General features: G+C 43.9%; 2 protein-coding genes across 3 annotated transcripts in view; one reads left to right on the plus strand and one right to left on the minus strand.

Moving 5' to 3' along the window:
* LOC121092313 (septin-2) overlaps positions 1 to 8564 on the minus strand; it is a 40084-nt gene extending 31520 nt beyond the window's left edge. For both annotated transcript variants that reach the window (XM_040603117.1, XM_040603107.1), the window contains exons 1-4: positions 8442 to 8564; positions 2904 to 2955; positions 1696 to 1795; positions 101 to 187 (exon numbers count right to left, since the gene is read on the minus strand). In XM_040603117.1, the coding sequence (XP_040459051.1) occupies positions 101 to 187; positions 1696 to 1795; positions 2904 to 2930 (214 nt within the window). In that variant the 5' untranslated portion in view covers positions 2931 to 2955; positions 8442 to 8564. The remainder of the gene's footprint in view (positions 1 to 100; positions 188 to 1695; positions 1796 to 2903; positions 2956 to 8441) is intronic.
* Positions 8565 to 18289: 9725 nt separating this feature from the next.
* On the plus strand, positions 18290 to 21616 carry CLDN5 (claudin 5). The gene has a single exon (XM_040603140.1). The coding sequence runs from the start codon at positions 18375 to 18377 to the stop codon at positions 19023 to 19025; it is 651 nt and encodes a 216-aa protein (XP_040459074.1). The 5' UTR covers positions 18290 to 18374; the 3' UTR covers positions 19026 to 21616.
* The last annotated feature ends 231 nt before the right edge of the window (positions 21617 to 21847 follow it).

Below are 21847 nucleotides of genomic sequence, written 5' to 3' on the forward strand. Positions count from 1 at the left end.
AGGGTCTCACGGGTGAAGTTAGCAGAATGAAGCAATGTTAACTGAAAGAACATAAAATTTCATAGGATATATGCTGGAGGAACTGCAAAACCACATTTACCTGCAGCTCCAGGAATATAACGTTCTGGATAAAGATCAGTCAGGAACAGACTGTTAATTAAAGTGGATTTTCCCAAGCCAGACTCACCTACAAACAAAATAATTCAGGTTATTAAGCATATACACCTTTTACTCTTAAACTTTTTAAAGCACCTCTTTTTCCCAAGTGCATGTTATGGAGGAAAAATAATTTGTTCATCAGGATCCACCCTAGCTTTTGATACAAAAACATCAAAGGCTCAGCTAAGCACTTTAAAAACACAGGAAAAACAAGCCTCTAGTGTTTTTATAAACATTACATGAAAATGAGAAGTTTACTGTAATACATTTCATAATAAAAGCTGAAAGGTCATACAGCGCTTTGACTACAGATCTAGAGATAGCTTGGTTACCTCAAGGAAATAAAAGCTTTTTTCCACTTAAAAAAATCAGGAGCTGTAACTCTCCTGCTGAAAATTTCTGAGAGCTTTAAGGTTTTTCTAAGCTAGAAATTGCACCTTGAACACTGTTAGGAGGGACAATGAATAAAGAAACCCCAAACTAACAGTTGAACTTTGCACCCTTACAGTTAGGCTATACACATCCTATGAAACATGAAACAAAATTTTAACAAATATTATTCAAAATTCATCTAGAAAATAAATCTAGAACCTCATTTCATAAAAATTTTGTCCTATAAAATAATAAAGGTAAGACCTGTAAATGTGATCAGTAAACCTGAATTTAAAAAAATAACTTTTTTCCTAACCCAAGCAATCAAAGGAGTCAACACTTAGAACAACTAGCCGTGATATTTTAGATGCCACTAACTTCCATCTCTGTTATCTGTATTTATCATCACAAGCTACGTGAAATAAAAACACCTCTACACTTATCAAAAACTACCTATTTATTTCACAGACATGGCTGAAAACTCTGTCACCAAATAATCCCAAACAGTACTACAGAGCACAGAGAATAAGAAGTGTAACGCATCTCTTCTCATTTTCATTTTTCAATAACATGTAATTTCAAGGTAACTATGACAAAAAGGTGGTAAGTACTATGGATTCCCTTTGCATTTGTATAACATTAAACTGATTCAATGTAAGTATCATTCAACGTGCCAAGTATAATCTCTTAAAACAGCTTTGTACCTGAAGGACTTTCCATCAAAGACTCCTACAGGTGCCTGTTCACAGAACAGGCAAATTCAAAGTTTAGTTTGAATACCAGAGTGAGTCAGGATGGAACAGAAGAAAACAGAAGAATAGCGTCACCATTTCAAAAGGAAGATATTCACCATGTGCATTCATGCCTTCAGCTGGGGAAATGGGAGTCAAAGAAAGATTAAGCAACTACCCCTACCATCTGATGATGAGTCAGGAATACAAGAATGTCCTGTTGGCTCCAAGTCATCATCTTTAATCACTACAAATACTCCCTCCTACCAGACATGACAAACTAGTATAAGATTTAATTACAGTGCACGGAAGTTCAAACCTTCTTCTTCTTCTTCTGTGTAACGGTCAGTTGCTAAGTAGGAAGATGTATATGTCTATGTGAAAGAAATTTGTTGTTGTATAACGATCAAAAATACTTAAACAAAGCACTTACCAACCACCATCAGTGTGAATTCAAAGCCCTTCTTCACAGATTTCCTGTGAACTTGGTTGGGCAGATTAGCAAATCCCACATAGCCTGCTGAGTCGGAAAACTGACAAAAAAACAAGAGTTGAGTATAAATGAGATCTCCTTCCCCCTAAGAAGTTGAAAGAGAGTTCAGCTGATTCTAAACAATAAAGTGCAGAAGTATATAAAGCACATGGAAAGAGAGAATGAAACAATTTTTTGTTGCTATAGTAAGGCAGACCTTGAAACAGGCCCATTTCCCAAGCAGTCTAATATAAATAGAAATCTGGTAAGTACTTTAGGCTACAGATAAACAAAGATCTCCCCTTTGTTAAAAAAAAAATCTGCAAGCTTGCATGAACACACTATTATTAATCTGAAACTGTAAACGTCACTAAAAATCCCAAAGATCTTAAGCTAAAGGCCAAAAATATCTCTTCAAATTTGGTATCTGCTGCTACTATCTTCTATAAGAGTAAATAATGCATACACTCAGATGTAGAAAACCAGGAACACTCTATAGTAATGCAGAGATTACCAAAACATAATTACACAGAGATCTACCTTCTGCTTGTTAAGCTGCTCACCTATCTTCTAAATGTTTAATTTCTAACACAAAAGCAGGAAAAAGAAACATGCCTGAAAAACTTATCAAAGCTATTTGGGCTATAAAAAGGGCAGTTTGCTTCACCATCTGTTATCAATTGACTGAAAACCTAATAGGAGCCTCAACAGGAACTGCAGCCACTTAATGTAGGGACCTATGAGCCAGCTGGAACCAAATGTTTTCTTCACAGATGAGTTTATGGTGAGAACAGTTTTTATCCAATGCCAGACTTCCAGTGGGGCAGGGGGGGATACGGGGCCATTCAGTTACTTGCTAACAATCCTTTTAAAACTGACCCAGATGGGCAAAAACATTAGAAATAAAGAGTTGTAAAATTAAATTTCCTTAGGTAAAGGCACCATTCTAAACGCACAAGCAAACACTGAATGTCTGGCAAATATCTGAAAGCGTACTACTAGAAGCCCATGCAAGCTCTGTTGCTACCAAACAGTTCCTTTTCAGAAACACATCTGAAGCAATAAAGGTATCATTTATTCACTATTTTACCACCTCAGTAAAACCACAAGTAATTTCAGAAGCTGAACAGATTCTAAACACAATTTTAGCTATGCAGCCGCTTTCTTACCTTTACTTTTTCACCAGACTGAGACATGTTTCGTCACTTCAAGTTTCAGATACTGGAAAATAAAATCCACAGTGCATGTTAGCCGACTTGAAGGTTACATTAATTTCAATTCTGAACTGATCAATTGCATATAATATTCACATTTTTTTCTAGTAGAATAAAATGTCACATAGTTAAAGATTAATAAAACAAACAAGCCATAATCAAAATGGCTGCCTCTGCAAAGCTAGCCACAGGAAAAAAATTACACAGAATTATCAAAATCAGAATATTCAAATACTTAAAAGTTTTAAAATAGAAAGATTCCTTTAAAACTCAGCATATTAAAATTCTGCATCCTTAAATACCTTTCACCCATCCTGTCTTTAAAGAAGGAAAAATATCTACTGAAATCTAATGCTGAGTATGCAAGGTACTCCTGAAGTTTTTGGTTTGTTTTTTTTTTTTGGGGGGGGGTATGTTCTCAGATTCTGTAATTAGCTAATAAAACCTGAAATTCAAATACTCTGTTTCCAACCCCTATAAAGAATAGCATAAGGAGGTCCTTTCTCCTTCCATTTTTACCTTTTCCACTTAGGAATTATATTTTTCTTAAAGATGATTTACAAATTGGTGAACATAATGTAACTGTTGTCCAAAAATTTAATTTGAGAATTACTACCACATACAAAAACTCTCCCACAAATGGGACACCTACAGGATTTCCAGGTAAAGGTTATAACATTATTTTCAGTCGCTTTGAAGTACCATCACTGAACACAAACGCTACACTGAACATTAGCACTTGGCTAACCCAAGCTAGACATGAAAATTCACCCTGATCTGAAGGATTATCAAAAGGATTTGTTCTTTAGTTTCAAACACCCAGAACAGCTGGGTTTTGGCAAGCCCTTATCTTTTTACTCAAGAATGTTAGTTGTGCTATAGATTAATTACCACAGCAGTAGCGAGGCCCTTTTATTTAGAGCAGCCACAGAGCACGGACAGGAAACGCAGAAGTGGCAGGAGCACTTCACAGCTTGGTTTGTTGACAACACAACTCCTGGCCTGGGAAAGCAGGGAAGTGACCTATGCAGGCACCTGTGTGTTCAGACAGAAATGCCTTCCTGTTGGGTAGCGGAAGTCATTCTAGCAGGATACAGTGCAGTTTCTGACACCAACAGCCTGACGGACAAATCCTAGCAGAGACAGATACTAAGCTTTGGGCTAAAGGAAAAGTCTAAATTAGCATAACTGCAACTTGGCAGTTTAAAAAAAACCATGTCTTTAGCTCACAAGGCATTTCATTTGCCCTGAAGCAGGCATTTCAAATCCTGGCAGCTGTGCAGACATCAGCCACCTTGTAAGCTAGGAAAGCAGCCACCTTGTAAGCTAGGAAAGCTGTTGGGTTGTGGGGTTTTTTTTCTCCTCTAACTTCTCCCCTACGCCCCCGCCCCCCCCCCCCCCCCCCCCCAGTTCATTTGCTTGTTAATGAAAGCCTAATAGGTTCATTGCCTAGAAAATAAAGAGGTCCGGATCCTAGTCATCTTCTGACAGCCTCTAACAGGGTATTCCTCAAAACTGCCTGGGAAACACCACTTAAGAATGGTTTTGAAAAAACAGACCTCCTTTTTCTTTGACCAATACACAAGTGCTCATTCCAGCCTCCAGCCAACAAGTGTTACAGATCTTTAAAGACAGCCACAGCCTCACTGACAGATGTAACTCACCGCTCTGCTCTGCTCACATCTTGTTTCTACTTTTGCAAATCTCTCCTGTCACCTTGTCTATAAATTCAGTGACATAATTCAAGAGTTTAGAAAAGTTCATAAATAGTCATTGTCCGAGTGCTAATGCAGATAGACCTTCTGGCCCATTTCTCACAGTAATGCCACATGAGAAGACACCCAGAGAAGCTGCCTACAGCTAAAGGTGAGAAGGAGGAACAATTCAGATTTAAATATGTATTTTTTAAACTACTGAATTACTTCTGCTTTAAACTGACAGTACAGTCACATCCAATGTAGCATTACCCAAGCTACTTGATTAAAAAGCAGAAGAGTCAAAATCGTCAACTGATTATGACACATTCGTTCTGTCATATCATAAAAACCTAAACTTACAACAAATAATTCCACAAATAAAATTCACAAAACCTGTTTCCTACCAGGTAAACCACATTCACCTTGTGACTTACTCTGACCAAAAAGTTGCTGTAGCCAAAGCCACAGGACAGCTGCTCTGATCACATCATGACTGCAGCACATGCGTACAACCAGCATCCAGTTAGTTATTTCCCACTGTATTTTGTTAGAATAGAAATATTCTAACTAAAAGTTAGCTGGACAACAACAGAAAAAAACTCCAAACTGCTGATCCGCAACACCTAAAGAAGGCACTGAGGTTCACACAACTCCTCAGTTACTCTGCCTCAACACACCGTGCAATTCGTAACACTGCCCTCAGGAGGCTTCCGAGAAAAATTTAACCCACCAACTTCCCCAGATGACCATGAGCTGTCTTCCTGAAGCTTTACCATACTACTACAAATCAAAACCTTAGAATATAGCAACATACCGTATGTTACATCTTCCTACAGCACCCAATAACGGCACCACTTACAGCATTGCTCACAAGTGATAACTTGCCAACAGACCAGACTACATTACAGATCAATGACTGCTGAAATCCTGAAGTCTGTCTGCATGTAACTGAAACAAGCGTTAATATAATGTGGAGTTCAGTGTCTGGCAACCCTCCAGGTATTAAACATTACAATTTCTAGATGTGGGACTTTTTCATCGATTTTCCATAGTAAAATTAAATATAAAAAAAAGCCGCAAAAGAACCCTAAGGCAAAACAGAGCAAGCCATAGCTGTTCTGCTTTCTTTAGATTTTCAAAGGGCTATTTTCAATCATTATGAGACAAGGAAAGCAGTACACGAAAAATACTTCCAAGCGAAAGGAACAGATAAGATACAATTGCATTAGCTTGCAAAATGCAGTGAAACTTTATTTGTAAGTAATTGTGAGTCCCACCTAGCAGGTTTAGCAGAAAAAAGGGACACTGCTACAGTATAGGAATGCCCAAATCAGTTTTTGAATAGTGAATAATGTAACAAACTTTCATTTCAGATCCCAACAAATTCCTATCCTAAACAACATGCTGTTCGGTGAGGGGAGCAGATCATCCCTAAGTTCAGTTACAGTTGCTGCCTCTACAAATAGTGAGGCCTAGAACGTGCCATCCTACCACCTTCTGCTAGGAACAGCATCCCAATAAGAGAGAATGAGAGGGGAAGGAAAATGGGTCATTTCCTTTGTTCCTGTCAGGATGCAAGAAGTAAACTGTTAAAAACAGGCAGACTGGGAGCTTCTTAATAGGAACCAGCACAAAATGCTACGGAAAATATACAAAGACTGTTTCCATATAAGGATATTAAACAACATGTTAAAATAATCACTTTAGAGTGACGTTAACAACCATCTCTACAAGCAGAATAGCCCTCCCGATTGATCAAGTGAGGCTTCTTTCTTCCCAGTAGAGGTTATATAAGTCTGATTATTTGTTTTTTAGTACTTTCTGTGGTTCTTTGTTAGGTTATTAAATACTTTTTAAAAATTAAATAGGTTTCCAAGTGCTGGGACTGATCTCAACAGCATTACCATTCTGAAGCGACATTTTCAGACTTAAAGCAAACATAAAACCACCAAAAAAATGCCAGTAAAATATCAATATTTGAGATTTCTCACAAAAAAGAACTACAAAACCCCACAAAGAAATGAGTCAAGAACCGAGGCACATAAATAATAATTGAATAAAATATTTATAACTCCTGCAAGTGTCTTGCATACAGGAAAACAAGGAAGTTACATGAAAATTAGAAGTTTCCTCACTGTATTCCAAATTGGATATAGGGGTGTTAAAATACAAAACAGTTAACTTTTTTTTTTTGTAGCTTACGCTATCAAAGTTGTATGAATCACCCAATTCTATCCAACAACAGCAGGTCCAGCAGAGCCTGTTCTCTGCGTCATGCTTTGTTCATAGCACATCCTCACCTCTGTGGTTGGAAACCCCCTCACAGAAGCTCCCAGGGAAAAGCATCACTCCCTCTATATTAACATCCCAGATGATTCCATTTTCCTCGTTAAAAACAAAAGGTATCAAATGAAGGAATTCTCTTTTATACATGAACAATTGAATACATTTCTGCATTACTCTTACTCAGGAAAATGACTGTATTACTTCCACTAAATAGAGAATTTAACAGCAAATGCCCAGCTAAGGTATCTGCAGGCAGATCAAGCTAAGTGTATGCCACTGCTTTGTCTTTGAACTAGTATTCAGTGTTCCTAAGTTTTGCAGACTGTTTTGATAATGTATTCAAACCAATAACACACCATACAGATTATTACTGGGAATGCACGGCTGTTCATCACAACTTGTAACATTTTTGTGACTTAAGAGCACACCTAGGCACCGCAAAGGCAGGCAAGGACTAAGCAAGTAAAAGAACCATGTATGAGCACTGTTCTTAAAAGGCCTAGAAAAAGCAGCACATGAATCTAGAGCTCTAACCCTGAATATTTTATTTAAAGTTCCATTTCAGTGTTAACATGCTATTCTAGACAAGTTCTTTTCTTGCTGTTATTACAATGAATAGTCACTTAAAAAGCACAAAGGTGGCAATAATACGTTAACAACCACTTTTAGCAACAATGTGCTTCCCATGCAAGCAGCTTTTGATGGTATTTTCCCAAAGTTACTGTATCTGAGAAAAATACTGTACAACAGGCCTGTAAATCTGAAAATCAGGGGCTTTTTTTTTAATTAAGAAACTGAACATATTACCCATGATCACTCATCAGGAAATAGGCAGCTCTGCCTCACACCCACAAAGCTTACGTGTAACTGTGTACATACTGGCAAACGGCAGTTAGTTTTTTCAGTCACTTCCAAATCATGCTTAAGTCCCATGATACCATGAGGTGTCCAACCTGCATATGAACTTAAGCTTAAAAAAAGAATAAAGCACTTGTTCCATCTGCTGCCAAATGAGGTATACATCCTTCTGTACAGCAGTGGGCTCTGCATTCTGCTCCCAGCAGTTGGCCACGCTTGGTGTTGCAATTTTAGAAACATCTGAGGAATGCCCGATGGAGACCGAGCTTCCTGCTCCATCCTCACCCCCCATCCCCAGATGAGCCAGACCTAGCAGCACTGAGGCCTTGTCCCCATCTCAAAAGCAACGCAGGCCTCGCTTTAAAAACAAATACAAGTGCGCTTAAACCGACCGCGAGACGGCTGCGGGACTTCGCGGGTTCTGCCCTAATAGGCTTCTCCCCCCTCACACCTCAGCTTCAACAGCCTCGCCCCACGCCGCGGGGCAGGCCGCGGCCAGGCCGCTGGGCCTGCACACGGAGCACACACCGCCGCGGGCGGGCTCCGGGGACGGGACTGGACCGGACCGGGCCCAGCTGTGGGGTGGAGCGGTATGCGGGACGAGGCACTCACCCGCCGGCCACAGGTGGCGGCCCAGCCCCCTGGCACTTACCTGAGCTACAGCCGCTTCCGCCGGTGCCTCCCTGCCAGGCCGCGATTTGCCACCTCCCCCGGCGGAGCCCGCCCACACCCCACGCGCCAACGCGGCCGAGTGCCTATCTACCCTCCGCGCGACTCTATGGTCCAGGCCGCTTCCAGGAATAGCAACGAGGCGCGGCGCCGGGACGAGCGAGAGGATGGGTAGAGCGTCTCGCCCGCCCCACCCGCATGCCTCAGTGGCAGCGGGCGGTAGCTGGGCTGGGCCGCGCCGGCGCGGTGTTGCTATGGCGACCTACCCGCAGGGGCAGCCATCCCGGTCGGGATGGAGGGATGCGGCTGTGGGAGCCGTGACCACACGCGTGGGTTCCGCACTGGGCCGGGGAAGGTGGGGGGGGGCGGGGCAGCAGCCGCTCCTCCGTTTCCTAAGGCGTTCCTCGCTCCCGCAGGAGGGAGCGGTGCCACCGCGCCGCAGCCTGCTGATGTCCCCGGGGGTCCTGCCCCCAGCACCCGCGGCTGCTCTCCTCTTGCTTTGGCCCTGAGTGCCCTGCTCCAAAAGACGGAGCACCTCCTGATCCTTCTGGCTTCCCAAAATAAAAAACGTGAGAGAGAGGCTCACCTGGCAGAGCCACCCCGCAGGGCAGGCACTGCGCCCTGGCTGCACGGCGCGGGAGCCGGTGCTGCAGTGGTAGCACCTTGGGGGTGACACAAGTCTGCCTTGTTACCCCAACTTCACATCCTACCAGCCGCACACTGGGGCATCCGTCTTGTACAAACTGTCCCGGTCGGGAGCTACACACACGAGTTAACCTTCAAGAATGAAATATGACCAGAGCCCATTCTGCTTCAAACATCCCCTTCTCAGATTGTTTGATTCCTGTTTCCTACCCGAACACCGCTGAGCTTGGAGATTGCCTCACCTACAGCATTGGTACTACTCACAGGGGAAAATCTTTTGGAACAGTAGCTGTGATAGCCAGGGAGAAATCTAGCTTAAACTTTATGCTGTTTGACTGTAATGCAGTATGCCATATAAACCCATCTGGGTTTCAGCTGTTTGTCCACACATGAAGCAAATTTCTCTCCCAAACATTGTACAAAATCCCCAATGTGATCATTTTACTTACACTATTGCTATCTTCTCTTTCATCATGGCGTTCCCTCTTGGTTATGTGAGAGCATTTTGCCTTGGTTGTTATAGTCACTTAAGGGATTCTTGCCAACAAGTTCTCTGAAGTACTGGGGACTCCAGCGGACATAAACCCCAAGTGTAAATGATACCTGCAGCCAGACGACAGAACCAGATCACTTTCTCACGGTGAAACAGTGTTACATTGCTCACACGCTCAATGCAACACTGACAAGATTACAACAGAGTATCAGCAGAAGTTTGGGGAAGGCTTTTTCCAACCTTTCAGCTGCAACAACTGTGTTCAAGTTGTTCATAATCCACCTGAACACTTTGCAGAGGGCAGTTTATATGCCTGACCTAGCAGCGAATCTTTTCACTTAAAATTCTGAATACCAAGAAACACATTTCTGTTCTGTCTGTATTTCCATCCGTTAAGCAAACAAGGTTACAGCTCACAACAGGAAAATGTGGAAGTGAAACAAATGCCGCTGAAGGCAGGCTGGCATTATTTGCTAATTCACATTGTGCTTATACTATCAACTGAGCATTGATGTGATCTGAGTAAGAACAAGATAAAAGCCAATGAAAGCACAGCCAAGTTCTGTTTCCTAGGACAAAGTGTAATGTTGTAACACAAAGTACTGTTATACACTACCTTCTTGGAGGAGCTAAAAGATGGCATTTCAGTCTTTAGAAATTAAGGTCTTATTTTAAATTATTCTATGGATATCCATATAAGTGTTTTTTACTATCACCAAAGCAACAACAGTGGCAATTTTCCTTTCTTTCACTAAATCAGAACATGATGATGCACACAATAGTTTACACACATAAATTGCTATTGCAAATAACTATTTAGCACTTGAAGAAATTATAAGGGATTAGCATGGACAATGCCAAACTACAGACTGGCATTAACACAGAGTCTAGTGAAAGTTAGTGCTTTCCCATGATTGCCTTTGGCAGGATTTAGTGCAATGGGTGAAACATTCTCCAAAACCTTCAAATTCCCATTATTGAGGCATACCAATAATTGTCCCAATTCATGGCTGAATCAGACGGCTGACCAACTGTCACACAAAATGTTCAGGGAAGTCATTATGCCAGAAATTAACATACGCAAGGGCACTTTGGGTGACAGCGAAGGCCAATTCTAGCTGGTGCTCTACCTCCGCAGTGCCCAGTAGCAGATGCTTAGGAAGAGATAAAAGCAGCACCGTGTCTGTGTATCCTCCCAGCTTCCGGTAATCTGGAGCTCAGCAGCTTCCTGAGCCAGAAGTTTTATCTTGACAGTTTTCTCTTCCATGAATTTTTCTCATTGCTTTTTGAACCCTTCTCAACTTTTGGCATTAAAGAGCATCCTGTGACAATAAGTTTTACAGTGCATTCCGCACTTGGTGAATACGAACTGTTGTTACTTTTGAAACCTGTTGTGAGACTTGTTATGAAACCGCAGTATGCAGGATCACTAAGCAGCAGAACTGGAACTATTTGGTGCATGTAACTGAGAAGTGCTGCATTGCAGACACCTACAGAGAATGCAGGCCCACAAAAGATGTACTGCATCTTTCTTATTTTCACATTGGTATTAGCAGAAGTGCAAAAAGAAGAAATCATATTGAAGAACACTGCTCCTCCTAAATGGTTAAATAGTCTAGAAATGCTAATGCAGTGAATGGCAGTCTGGCTGTGAATCACTCATTCCCATAATTATTATTTCTGAAAGAATTTTGTTTTATTCTTCCCTTGGAAGTTCAAATGCCTTTTATAAAAGTTCCTGATACATCCAGGTTTACATTAGCAAAAGTACAATTAAAGTCCTTCCTTGAATTCAAATCTTAACTTTGTGTGGAGTCACGTCTTAGCAAGTTAGAAATACCTCATCCATTCAGCAAAATACATTATGTATCTTTTGTTCTGCTCCTTAACAGAGAAAATGGTATGATACTGGGTACTGATTGCAACAAAATAAATGCCACCATATAAGTGAAAAGTAAATTGAGGATTGATAGATGAAACAACCCCATGTTCCCTGGCATTATTTCTACTACATTAGAAAAAAGGAAAGAAAAGAAAAGAAAATATGCTGCTTAGGCAAAATAAAAGTGATTCTTTTCAGTTATGAGATCCCTTCTAACTTGATTCTCTTTCAATTGAGTCTGTTCCTCACATAGCTGAATATTTGGAATCTGAGCCTAAAATTATGTGTGATTGCTGTAATGGCTGCGCTATAAGAGCAATTCATGGAGCTGTTCGCTCGCTACCGTAAGACACTGAACATCTTGATCTCTCCCAATCTTTCCTAGAGATAAACTTACTTCGGTTCTGATTAAACAACTTATTCTTAAGCATATGCATAAATTCTTTTCATCTGCATAAGATCTAATACAATACATGGCTCCAGGACCAAACTTTTTAGAACTAGGTGTGTAAGAGCTGCACACTGTGGGTGACATCCTCGTTTACAGGATTACCAGGAAAAAAGCACTTTGAACATAACTAGTGTGAATGATGGATACTTGAATTTCGATATCCCCTGGGCTAATGTTTAGTATTTGGGTTGGTAATAGACAGAAATTTAAAGGTGAACTTCCCATTCTCTGTTAGTATTTGTTTAAATGGTGATTTGATGAAAATACTCTTCTGTGTAGTGCTTTACGCATGGAATCACTACTGGGGTGAATCATTCTAACATCTTGAATTTTCTATGGTTTTGCAGACCTGCTGAACCAGGAATCAAAATTGTCAGGTCCCCTGAAAGCTGGTCTCACTGCTGAGCACTTCTGAAGTGTGAAGCTCAGAGCTGGAGCTCTGGTAATGTACAAACAGGAAGCCAGTATCTGTGGATGCACCAGGACTTATTGACACTAGCTACTTCACAAGTTATTTAGCAATCCATAAGAAAATCTGCAACAGATAAGTATTTTCCCACATAAAAACAAACATGCATTTTTAGCAATGCACTACAGGAAATGAAGGTTATGTTTGGATTATAACAGCCTCAGAGGAATAGAAACATTTCTTTGGCATTTACAAGCACGCACAAGCCCATCTTTTCAAGATGCTCATTATGGCAATGAAGAAGCATTAAGAACCCCAACATTTTCTCTGGAATAAGAGACATTCTGCATCTTTTCACCATAACAATCATCCTTTCCCCTTACTGGAAACCAACTTCACTCTTAAGAAGGGAATCAGAACTGGCAAAACAGATGCATGCTATTCCCAAAGACAGGGCTTGTCTTAGTCATACCTTGTTAAGAATAGGGACAGCACAGCTGAGAATTAATCACTCTTATAATCAGAGGAGGTGTCCCAAACTGCTCATGTATTTTCAGAAACGCAAATTTCCTGGGATGCTAAATAAATGTAGCGTGTTTCCCATCGCTAGCCCTAAACAGTTTTCAGTAACTTCATGGTCATATCTTTACTAATTACTTTCAACATCTGCAATGTGTATTTAAAACAATAGTATTTGTCCTTGCTGACGCTGTTCTTTACAAAATGACATCTGATGTGATTTCTCAACAATTACATGGGAAAGAGATCTACCAGGATCCTGGTACACCACAATCTGTGGAAGGAGGCTAACTCTGAAAGAGGACAAAATTAAACTACAGTTCTCCTGATAGGAAATACGACCTAGAATGGACCCTTAGGCATGAAACAATGTATATTTCCTATAGCTCCCCCCCGCCCCCCGGCCTGTCCAAGCTTTAATGCATTGTCAAGAGCTGTCCATAGCATTAAAGAGAATTAGGTGAAGCGACATGCCCTAAGCATATATCCAGTGTGATGTCTTGGCGAGTGGGATAATGAGGCTGCTTAGATGCTCATCTACAGACAGGACAGTCTAAGCTTTGGGAAAGGGCCATCATTCACCATATGAACTGCCCTGAAACAAAGTTAATGCAGGGTTATGGCTGTCCAGTGACACCGCAGTTTTCTCTCAAAAGCCAAATTCAGTAAACAAGGTGCTGATGAGTTAGGTGAACAGCACAGCTCACCAGTGCAGCCCAGCTGGTCCTGACAGTGGTGACTGGAAATGTTTCTGTCAAGGGGGTGCTTTGGTAAGACGCAGAGACATGAAGATCAATTCCAACCAAGGTGAAGCTTCAAATGCTGATCCAGAGGTTTGTCTGTAGAGGCATTTGAGCAAAGGAGGTGTGGAGCTCAGTTCTAATGATGGTTTAGCACAATTGATTTCTTCATTATGTGAGGAAAGTGCTCGTAACACTCTCTTAGTATTCCCACCTTGTGTAGCCCAGCCAGAACTCCCTGCCTCTGACTCCCTGGCAGTCCCAGTGGGCAGTTCACAAAAAGAAGTCCAGGCAGAGGGTGTGTGTGTAAAGTACAGACACTGATACAGGACTAGGGCAACTTTGTTTGGAAAGGGATATACAGCAGAAAACATATGAAGGCTGGAAGCAGATTTTTAACCTCTTTCACTGTTTTTTCAACTAGATATATCTGTTCCCTTTCTTTTACTCGAGTCTTGTCACATCACCACTGAGGCAGAAGAGTAGTGTGGGCATCTGTTTCCCAATCCTGAAGGTCACAGCAACACTTGTACTAAAAAAGATGTTGGATCTTATGTCATTAGCACCAGTCATGGAGCATTACTGGTCTTCCTTGCAAAATTCTGGTGTGGCTTTTAAGTCACTGCTTCTCTTTGTTCAAAAGATGAACTAAGAGAGTAAGTGAAAAATTTCATGTTACCCACTTCAGCTTCTTTCCAAAAGAAATGACCTTGAGATAAATCCTATGGTGAAATTGTGCACTTTCATTTTGTAATAACCTGCTCATTTGACAAGGACTCATGCCTACGTGCCAGTCTTCTGATGTGTCACACTGGTCTGAAGATGTGTTGGCCCTGCTGACATGCAGGAACTTCATGGAGGCCTATCTCACTGTGGAAGACGGTATGTGCACTCATGCACCAACTAAATCTCTTCTCTTGGGAAAACCAGTTGCATTTTAGAAGATAATTCAAAAAGTAGCAATCTTCATGAGAAAACTCAAGCTTTCTAAATAAAGAACAGTCCCCACCTAACACCTCTGTATTTGTAAATCTCCTCAGCTTTATTTCAGCACTAATTAGAAGACAAAATATGGCACAAAATCTGTCTCTGATAGGATTCCTGATTCTTCACCTTTGCTTATGTCTGATCCAAAAGTTATGGTAAGCTGTCTTGAGATCACTGGGCTTCTAATTCACCTTTTGACTTGTACTCTGTCTTATTCACACAAACAACACTAGGTTTGTACATAAGCTTGACACCAAATGTCATTTTCTTTGTTTTCCAGATGCTTAACATTTTAGGGATGAGAAGGAGCAGAAGAATGTAGGTAAGGGACAATCCACAGTTATAAACAAAGCATGCTCTGCAGACTACATTTCAGGTCCCAAAAGGAAAATATCTCTAAAAATTGCTGGCAGGATGCTTCGGGGCTGAGCAGAGCGCTACCAAGACTGGAGAGCTGGGCACAGCAGTTCTTCTGTGCCATGGTGCAGGGCTCATACACTGGGACAAGCAATGCTGGTAAGAACCTGGACCCCCCCTAAGCAGCCCTCCCAGTAACTCTGCGCCTGGTATTTGTCCTGATTATGTCAGGAAAGGAGTGAAAACACGATCATCTCTAATCCCAAAGTCCCTCTTGCTACAGTATGGCTTCTGTGCAATTGTTCTTGGCTTGAATACCACTTCCGCCCATTTTCACAGGCTGCAAAGCCCCCCTATGTATCCCGTCTAGAATAATTTAATAAATACACAGCTGGAGAAGTATGTAATGACATTAATGGTCATTTGTTAATGAGTTACTTTGCTGCAAGAACATCATGCCTTTGAATTTAAAGGAATCCAGACTTTACCAGCAAGGGTTTTATTTATAAGTAGTGATTTCTTAACATCCCAAGTAAAATATCATGCTGGTTTGTGTTTCTTTTCAAGAAATTAGAACCTTTTCATTTCTGGAAGTTTGAATTAATTCCTACTGTTGTGACACTAACACCACCAGAAGCCATGATGTGCTGAAGCTGATGGGGTCCTCAGGCCCCCCAGCAGCTGTATTAGTCAAGTTAAAGTAAGGCAAGTAAGCAGAGCAGTGAGCGCCATGCACTGATGGGCTCATGAAGGGTAATCTGTGCAATACACTCACTTTCAGGATCACAGAATTATATAATTAAAAATGGAGGTTATTGCCAGTAGCCAGGGTGAAAACTAGTGTCTGGGGTAAGGAAAAGAAACAAATAGACGAAGGTGAAATACCAGGAATGGAAATGCCTCTAAGCAGAAAGGTTCATTTACCCTGTGATTATTAAGAATGTATTTCCCCAGAGAAATAATTGCCTTGGATTAAGTGATTTGTAGGAATCAGTTGCTCGGTAACAGGTAGCAAGGGAAGGTGGGGTGAGGGCTGCAGAGGTGCAACAAGCCGTGTGCTGGTTTCCCTTCTCAGCCCAAAGAGCTGGGCAGCAGTGCAGGCCCCATGAGTGCCTCCTGGTCGGCACAGAAATACACACAGGCCATTTATCAGAGGAAATTCAGAGTTCCGTGCTCCCGGGCAAGTGGCAAGGGTGGGGTTTTCCTGTGCTTATGGGCTAAGATAACTGGCATTTCTCCCCCTTTTTTAAATTGTTTTTCTGTGCTGTTTTCTATATAATCATTATTATCATCATAAATACAGATGTTATTCTGTTTCAGCTTGTGTTCTGGGTTTCTTCCTGTTCACCTCTGAGACATCTCTGCCTCTGTGGTTGGTTCTTTTGCACATTCTCCTCTCCCTGACACCAGGGACTTTTCTGAGTGATTGTAAGCTGCCTCAGTTTGACATACTGCACAGCCCCAGTCACACATTCCTCCTGGACTTGCACACTGGAATTTACAGTTTCAAATAACTGAAGTAAACTGTATGTATTTCATATACAGCTGGAAGGGGAGACAACTCCTCTTAACTCCATTTACCAGGCAGCCTGTTAGGAAGACATTTTCCATGCTAGAAATGTTTACAGCTGCTCAGGCAGAGATAATCAATGGGAGGCTGTCCACAGCTTCCCGTGTGTCAGAATGCCCACACCATGATGGTCCAGAAGCTGCTGATGTTCTTCTGTTTCTTTTTTTGGTTGTCTTGTGGTTAAAGTTTGTCTTCTGGTTGGAAAAATAAAAGAAGTGAAAGGCCACATACAGTGTGCTGTGACCTTGTTGTCACACTCCTGTTACCAGTGCTCAGGTCCTCTGCAGAAGAGTCATCAGTGCTGCTGCCAGGATGTAAGCACGGCATTGCTCAGTGTTAAGCCATTGGTCACGTCCTCGGCTGTCGATGCATGTGATTCCTTTAACCTTTGTTTATCATACCTTCTGCTATTTCTGCTTCACACATGGACTTTTCCATTCATGCTGCATTCATACCAGTCTTAGTATTTCCATCACAAATCTCTGCATGCCATAATATATGCTGTAAATTACTGTACAACAGCAAAAACCACTTACATAGGGGCAGGAAATGTGTTATTTTCAACTCTGTGCTTTCCTGTACACTAGAAGGATATTTTGGGCTAACTGAAACCAAATCTAGCCAAACCAGTTCACAAGTCAGTGTGAACATAACTTTCAGTTTTGTCTAAAATATTTAACCTTATTTAGGATAAACCAAAACAATCTCATTTTAAATCCAAACAAGCATTTCTCAGGGCACCCAGTGGAAAGCCCCCAGACCACAGCTCCTTGTGAGTGCCGTGAGGTCTGTTCTCTTTCTACAGCAGCTCTAACAGCAGCACTGGCACCAAAACACAGCTCGCTGCATCTGCCAGCCTGGGGGGGCTGTGAGCTGCTCTTGGCCCGCAGGGGTTGAACCAAGGTTTCTTCACAAGAACCATCCAAGGTGCTGGCAGTCCATGACGAGACTGTAGCAATGACAATGGCTGGTGTGGCCTGACGACGAAACCTCTTGCAAATGTGCTCTTTTTGATATGGGCACTTAACTCATTGCCACACCATAAAGATTTGAGTTGTACTCAAGCAATTAAAACAGTAAAGTGGAGTTTGAAATCTTTGTGGCAACATATTTAAATAGAATGCCTTGCTCTTGACTCTAGTATCAAAAGTTTCATGCTACTGTAAGCTAAGTGATTATTTTTCCTAGATGGAATTAAGAATCTGTCCACTGGTACTAACAGATGACGTGCAGATGCCATACTGAGAGCTCTCCCATTTCCAGGGTAGTTCCTAAGGCGTCTGGTGGTGCTTGCTGACACTTTTGCCTGTCACAGTGCACAGGAGACAGATGTCCAGGCTTAGCCTTTTGGGAAACAATCAATTAGGCTCGGATAATCTGGACGCCCACACTGCTGGGACCTCTCCGAGGGTCTGGCTGTGGATTTTATCAGCAAATAGGAAACACACAAATAACGACACCGCAAGGAAGAAGTCCGAGCGGCCAAAAAGGCGGGACGCGATTCCTCCAGCGCCCCGCTTAACCGAGGGCGGGCGGGGGCGCCCCTGCGAGCTCCGGCCGCAGCAGGGTGCCGGCCCGAGCGGCGGGACGTTCCCCCGGCTGCGGAGGGAGCCCCCCCGAGCAGCGGTGGGGGGAGCCGTGCCCCCGGCCCCACTGCCGCCCAGCAGCGCCGTGCGAGCCCCGCGCCGCGGGAAAGGGCCGGGCCAGGCGGAGGCGGGCGGGGGCGGGCGCCCCGCGGCTCCTCATATAGCGCTGCCGGCGGCGGCGCCGCTCAGAGCGGCGGGGCAGCGCCCGGGGGCAGCGGGGCAACAGGCAGCCGCGCCGTCCTTTCTCCGGGGGCTGTGCAGGGGCAGCGGCGGCAGCATGACCTCGGCGGCGCTGGAGATTTTGGGGCTGGGCCTGGGCATCCTGGGCTGGGTGGGGGTGATTCTGGCCTGCGGGCTGCCCATGTGGCAGGTGTCAGCCTTCATCGACGTGAACATCGTGGTGGCGCAGACCATCTGGGAAGGGCTGTGGATGAACTGCGTGGTGCAGAGCACGGGGCAGATGCAGTGCAAGGTGTACGACTCCATCCTAGCGCTGCGGCCCGAGGTGCAGGCGGGCCGGGCACTCACCGTCGTTGTGGCACTGCTGGGGCTGGTGGCACTGATGGTGACCGTGGTGGGTGCACAGTGCACCAACTGCATCCGACCCGGCAAGATGAAGTCCCGTGTCGTGATCGCCGGCGGGGCCATCTACATTCTCTGCGGGGTCCTGGTCCTCATCCCACTCTGCTGGTTCGCCAACATCGTCATCAGCGACTTCTATGACCCCACCGTGCCATCCTCCCAGAAGCGAGAGATGGGGGCTGCCCTCTACATCGGCTGGGCAGCCACGGCCCTGCTGCTCTTCGGGGGATGCCTCATCTGCTGCTGCTCCTGCTCCCAGCGCGACGAGACCTCCTTCCCCGTCAAGTACTCGGCGCCGCGGCGGCCCACCTCCAACGGCGAGTACGACAAGAAGAACTACGTCTGAGCGGGGCTGCCGCGCTCCCCCGGCCCTGCGGGGACACGGACAGAGGGCACCGCGCCGGGAGCGCCTGCAGCCAGCTCCAGCGCTCCCCTGCCTAGCGTCCCTTCTTAACGGGGACCCCCCGTAAAGTGGCAGCCCTAGGCAGGGCAGCGCCCCGCTGCCCCCCGGCCCGGCTCCCCGCGGGGGCTGGTGGCTCCGCTGCGGGCAGCTCCGCGCTCGGCGCCGCCGGGGACCCGGTACTGACCGCCCGCGGGTAGAGCAAAGCCCCCCTTCCCCGGCCGCACGGTGCAGCCGAACGAGCGTCTCCCCGGCCCGGAGCGGGGTGGGTGGGAGGGAATGGGGGAGCCCGGTCGAGCCGCGGCAGCATGCTCGGGGCCGCCCCGTCTGGCCGCCGCCTTCCCGGCCGGCTCCCGCCGCAGCTCCCGGCTTTTCCCGGTGCTACCGTGGACGCCGTGAGCACTTCACCGCCCGCTCTAGGGGCTGGTGCCCCTCGGAGCACCGCCTGGCCGTGGCACCGCGCCGTCGGGTGTGCACTGGTGCCGAGGAGGAGCGTCCTTTCCTCGTTTTCTCTCCTGAAAACCTTCATCTGCCTGTCCCTGCTGGGACTTTCACTGGTTAGGGATTGGGGCTTTTTTTCTTCTGTTTGGGTAACTAAGATTCTGTGTAAAGCACGACACTAACCTCGGTCCTTACTCCTGCAGGCAGGTGACTGTCTGGAGAAAGGTATTTGATTTTTCTGCAGTTGTTTCAGTCCCTCAGAGAAGTGCATTGGTCTGTGTTCCTTTGAGACCTTTAAAAGATTTCAGGTTTCAGAAAGATTGAAAGGTTTCAGGTAGTTGCAGTTGTTCAGTAGAGTACAAACCAGATGACACTAGGTTGCCGCTTGAGCTTCTATATTCCCTTCTCCTTGATCAGCTTCTGTTGTATTTTTACTTGAATATCAATCAACTCAATGCCAGAATTACGGGAGGACTAGATTCAGAGATCTAGGAGATTTGTATGTCCTGGCTCCAGCAGGCATCCCTCTGGATCCTCTCATCTGCACTACGGGAGACTGGAAACATAAAGATTGCCCCTGATGCTGATGGCTGGAGGTATGGACAGCTTTCGTGGCCTTCTTGCCAAGCCCTGCTTTCTGCCAATTTTGAATTGTGTGTTCAGCCGGATATGCACTCAGTTGGCTCCCCACCATAATTTTGTTAACGTACTTTCCTTCATGTACCAAATTGAGCAAAGAAATTGCTAAAGAATTTTACCAAATATCTTGACTGAAACTTTATGCAGGCTAATCAGGAGATGCGAAGTCATGACTCTCGGCTCCTCTGTATTGCCCTGATAACACTGTGCAGACTGGAAGATGCTCTGGGCAACATAACTCTCATTTTCTGAGTTCAGCACCTGCTAAACATTGCCACAGCGTGGAACGTTAGCATATACCTTTCCATTTTACGTGCAGAGACAAGCTTTGTTTTAAAGGAGGGGTTAAGGGGTGGTGTGATACACATAATTCACGTGGAAGTGTACTTTCAAATCAACACAGAATTCTGCTATGGACCACAGCAGCGTCCATATCACCGTAAGGAGACTTCTGCCAAGACTTAGCAAGAAAAGCGCTCTTAATATTCCTCGGTGTAATGCTATGATCTCATGGGTCCCTCACAACCATTAGCAATACCCTGCACCCCTAACCCGAGCATTAACTCTTACAACTTCCTGATAACACAAAGACTTATGGACTAACCATAACTGGGTTTGTGACAGATTTACATCGACTGTGCTCTTACCTTGCTTAGCAAACTTAAAACCCCAGTGGTATTATTATGTACACAGACCTGAATGAGACACTAAAGCCTTGCCCCTGCAAATTTTGATGTGGACTATTGAGCATGAGATTTACCTTTTTAAAGACAACTGCCTTCATTTTTAAACACATAAATAGCAGGGTCTGAGCCCATCAGAGAATACAAAAGCAGAGCAATATGTCTACAACTAGTTTTGCTCTATAAAGACGTGCAGTTCTTATACTGTCTGCATTTAAATAAAAGCTATAGTATTGTTGTTATGATGTGATATGTAGTTTTGGTACAAGAGTAAAATATTCCGTATTTCATCATTGCAACTTTTTTTAAACAGTGTAATCTTGTAAACTGTAAATGTATTTAAATGCATATATTTTGCAAGAACTCTACTGAAGATGGCCATGTTACGTGGTTTGGCGCTTTTATTTGTTTCATGGTCTTTATTTTTTGTTTTAACTAAGTGTCCAACTGTATTTGTCATCCAGCCCATAGACACACTACAGCCTTGCTCAGCATTCTTGTGTCTAGCAAATAAGTCAACAGGTATTAGCCCAAATCCTGGACCTCATTCTCTTTTGTCTCAAATTAAAGAACTAAAAACAAACCTCCTGCTGACAGACACGCCTGCATGTACCTGTACTGTAGAGCCTTTAGAAGCACTGCAGGATTTGGGTTCTGACCAAAAGATGAAATCTTTCTGGGCAGTGCATCACTAGCATTTAAAAATCTCATCAGAACAGATGACTTGGGGAAAGGGAGGGAAACCCATGCCTTAGAATGTTTGTTTTTTTTTTTTTTTTGTTGGTTTTTTTTTTTTACAAGCCAAACATCTTGACACATAGCTTTGTGTCATGGCAGGGCTGGATCCTCTGAAGCTATTATGCAAGACCTCTTGGAAGAAACCAGCACTATCTGTGTATGTACTAGCAAACAGAGCATCATCCTACTAAAAACATAACTCACTGCTGATGTAACAAGGTTTTGCTGAGGTCAGCGGGGAAGCACCCAACAATTCTAGCAGGAAGT

This window comes from Falco naumanni, chromosome 1 (genome assembly GCF_017639655.2).
Source record: "Falco naumanni isolate bFalNau1 chromosome 1, bFalNau1.pat, whole genome shotgun sequence".
NCBI lineage: Eukaryota > Metazoa > Chordata > Aves > Falconiformes > Falconidae > Falco > Falco naumanni.

Coding starts and splice junctions, on each gene's coding strand:
- CLDN5 (XM_040603140.1), top strand. CDS start 18,375: ATGACCTCGGCGGCGCTGGAGATTTTGGGGCTGGGCCTGGGCATCCTG.